A 1,722-nucleotide genomic window follows, 5' to 3' on the forward strand; every position below is an offset into this window, starting at 1 on the left:
AGCACCCATATATTAATAAATATATCACATATTATTAAATATCCCGAGCTATTGTACACCTGGAGCAGCAATCTTGGTGTTGTTGGAAAAAAGAAGCGACACTTCAATAATGTATTAAAAAATACATTTACTGACTAAATTACTTTTAGCTGAAGAAGCCGTCAAACTTTTGAAACAATGAAATACAAAAATCATTAATAAATATTAACAAAATTTTGACACGCGTTGATGTATATCAACATGCTAGCAGTGATGAACTTTAAACTCATTACCTCTGGGAGTCCTGAGTTACAGGCAGGCGCGCTAACCACTTTGCCACAGTGCCGGTCGAAGTGAATAATCCTCCCCCTCTGTTTTATGTTTTACTGCAGATTTGTTTCATTTATTGTTAACTGATTTCATTTCAACTCGGTTACTGTACTGGAATGAAAGTTCCAAACCATCAATTTGTGTCAGTAACTTTTCACCAGATTCGCTACCTTCGATTTCTTCCTGAAACATCCAGAGGCCAAACTTTTGGAGACATTTGTATGCTTACCTACGCCAAACGCAAAAACGCAAACAATCTATAAACCTGACAGCTTTGGTAAGCTTTCTAATACATTTTTTTGCACTGGTATAAAAAATAAAGACTTTGATAATATAGTGTTGAGGCGTATTTTTGACCGGTTGGTTGATCATGAAATAATTTTTTAGATATATATTATATAACTTTTTATTCCAGATCATCACAACAAGAACCTCGCGGGCCTTAAACTGTCATAATGGCCATTGCTGAAATTTCCCAACCTATTCAATGTTCTGATGGTGACAATATAACCTATAAACATAAGGTGTTCTCGAATACGATGTAAGTTGTTTTTATAATGGACTTTTTTATTTATTGGTTATCTACTATTTGTTTTTTAATATAAAGTTTTTTTTTGATTCTTTATTGTAACTATACTTTGCAAGCCATAATTAAAAGCACTTTTTTTGTGTTTTATAGGATAAGAGACATTCCGAACCTACAAGAAACAGAAGATGGATGTCTTGTGTCAATTTATAGAAACCATCTCAATCAATATATTAAGATAAGGTAAAATTGCATTTGTCACTTCTATTTTTATTCTTTACGTTATAATAAGGTAAAATTGCATTTGTCACTTCTATTTTTATTCTTTACGTTATAATCTAAAGTGTAAAGAATATTATATCAAGGACAAATTTGTAAGGATCAAACATTGTTGTTTACTTATTTACTAAGTAATTATGTTTTTTTATATTTGTTTGCTTTAAAGATTTTGACCATCTTTGTTACAATGTAAAGCTGCCAAAAATAACTGAGAATTAAAGAATCAGTGATTTTTAACTAACAAAACATGTTTTTATTGTAGTTGTCAAACAAGTCGCAGAATATCAAATATGTCTATATGGTACAATGAGCCTTAAAAAAGGGAGTAGTTGAAAATGGGTGTTTAATTATAAATATATTTAGTTTTGCATGAACTTGCCTTTAGTTCAGCAGTGTTAAGTTTCGTTACGCTTCAGGCCTGAATGGCTATTGCGCCACTATGACGTAGCCAGTGAGAGGAAAGTAAAGAGAAAGAAAGAGAGTAGCATCAAGAAAAATGGAGGAAACGGAAGTCTTGTGTAAATAACGAAATGTTTGTAGTGTACCTTGAACCTTGGTTATTATAGAAAACCTGTTCTAATAAATCCAAAAAAATTTTCTGATGGAAG

The 1,722-nt window shown here is 31.5% G+C and overlaps 1 protein-coding gene across 2 annotated transcripts in view; it reads left to right on the forward strand.

The window, feature by feature from the left end:
• Window positions 1–343: 343 nt before the first annotated feature.
• Window positions 344–1,722, forward strand: part of LOC100179551 — a 4,584-nt gene continuing 3,205 nt past the window's right edge. Inside the window, exons 1-3 of one of the 2 annotated variants that reach the window (XM_026839609.1) lie at window positions 344–578; window positions 722–850; window positions 989–1,078. In XM_026839609.1, the coding sequence (XP_026695410.1) occupies window positions 765–850; window positions 989–1,078 (176 nt within the window). In that variant the 5' untranslated portion in view covers window positions 344–578; window positions 722–764. Of the gene's footprint in view, window positions 587–721; window positions 851–988; window positions 1,079–1,722 lie in introns of both variants that reach the window. The other variant, XM_002130146.5, reaches the window with a different exon arrangement.

The sequence above is a fragment of the Ciona intestinalis genome, unplaced genomic scaffold (genome assembly GCF_000224145.3).
Source record: "Ciona intestinalis unplaced genomic scaffold, KH HT000487.1, whole genome shotgun sequence".
NCBI lineage: Eukaryota > Metazoa > Chordata > Ascidiacea > Phlebobranchia > Cionidae > Ciona > Ciona intestinalis.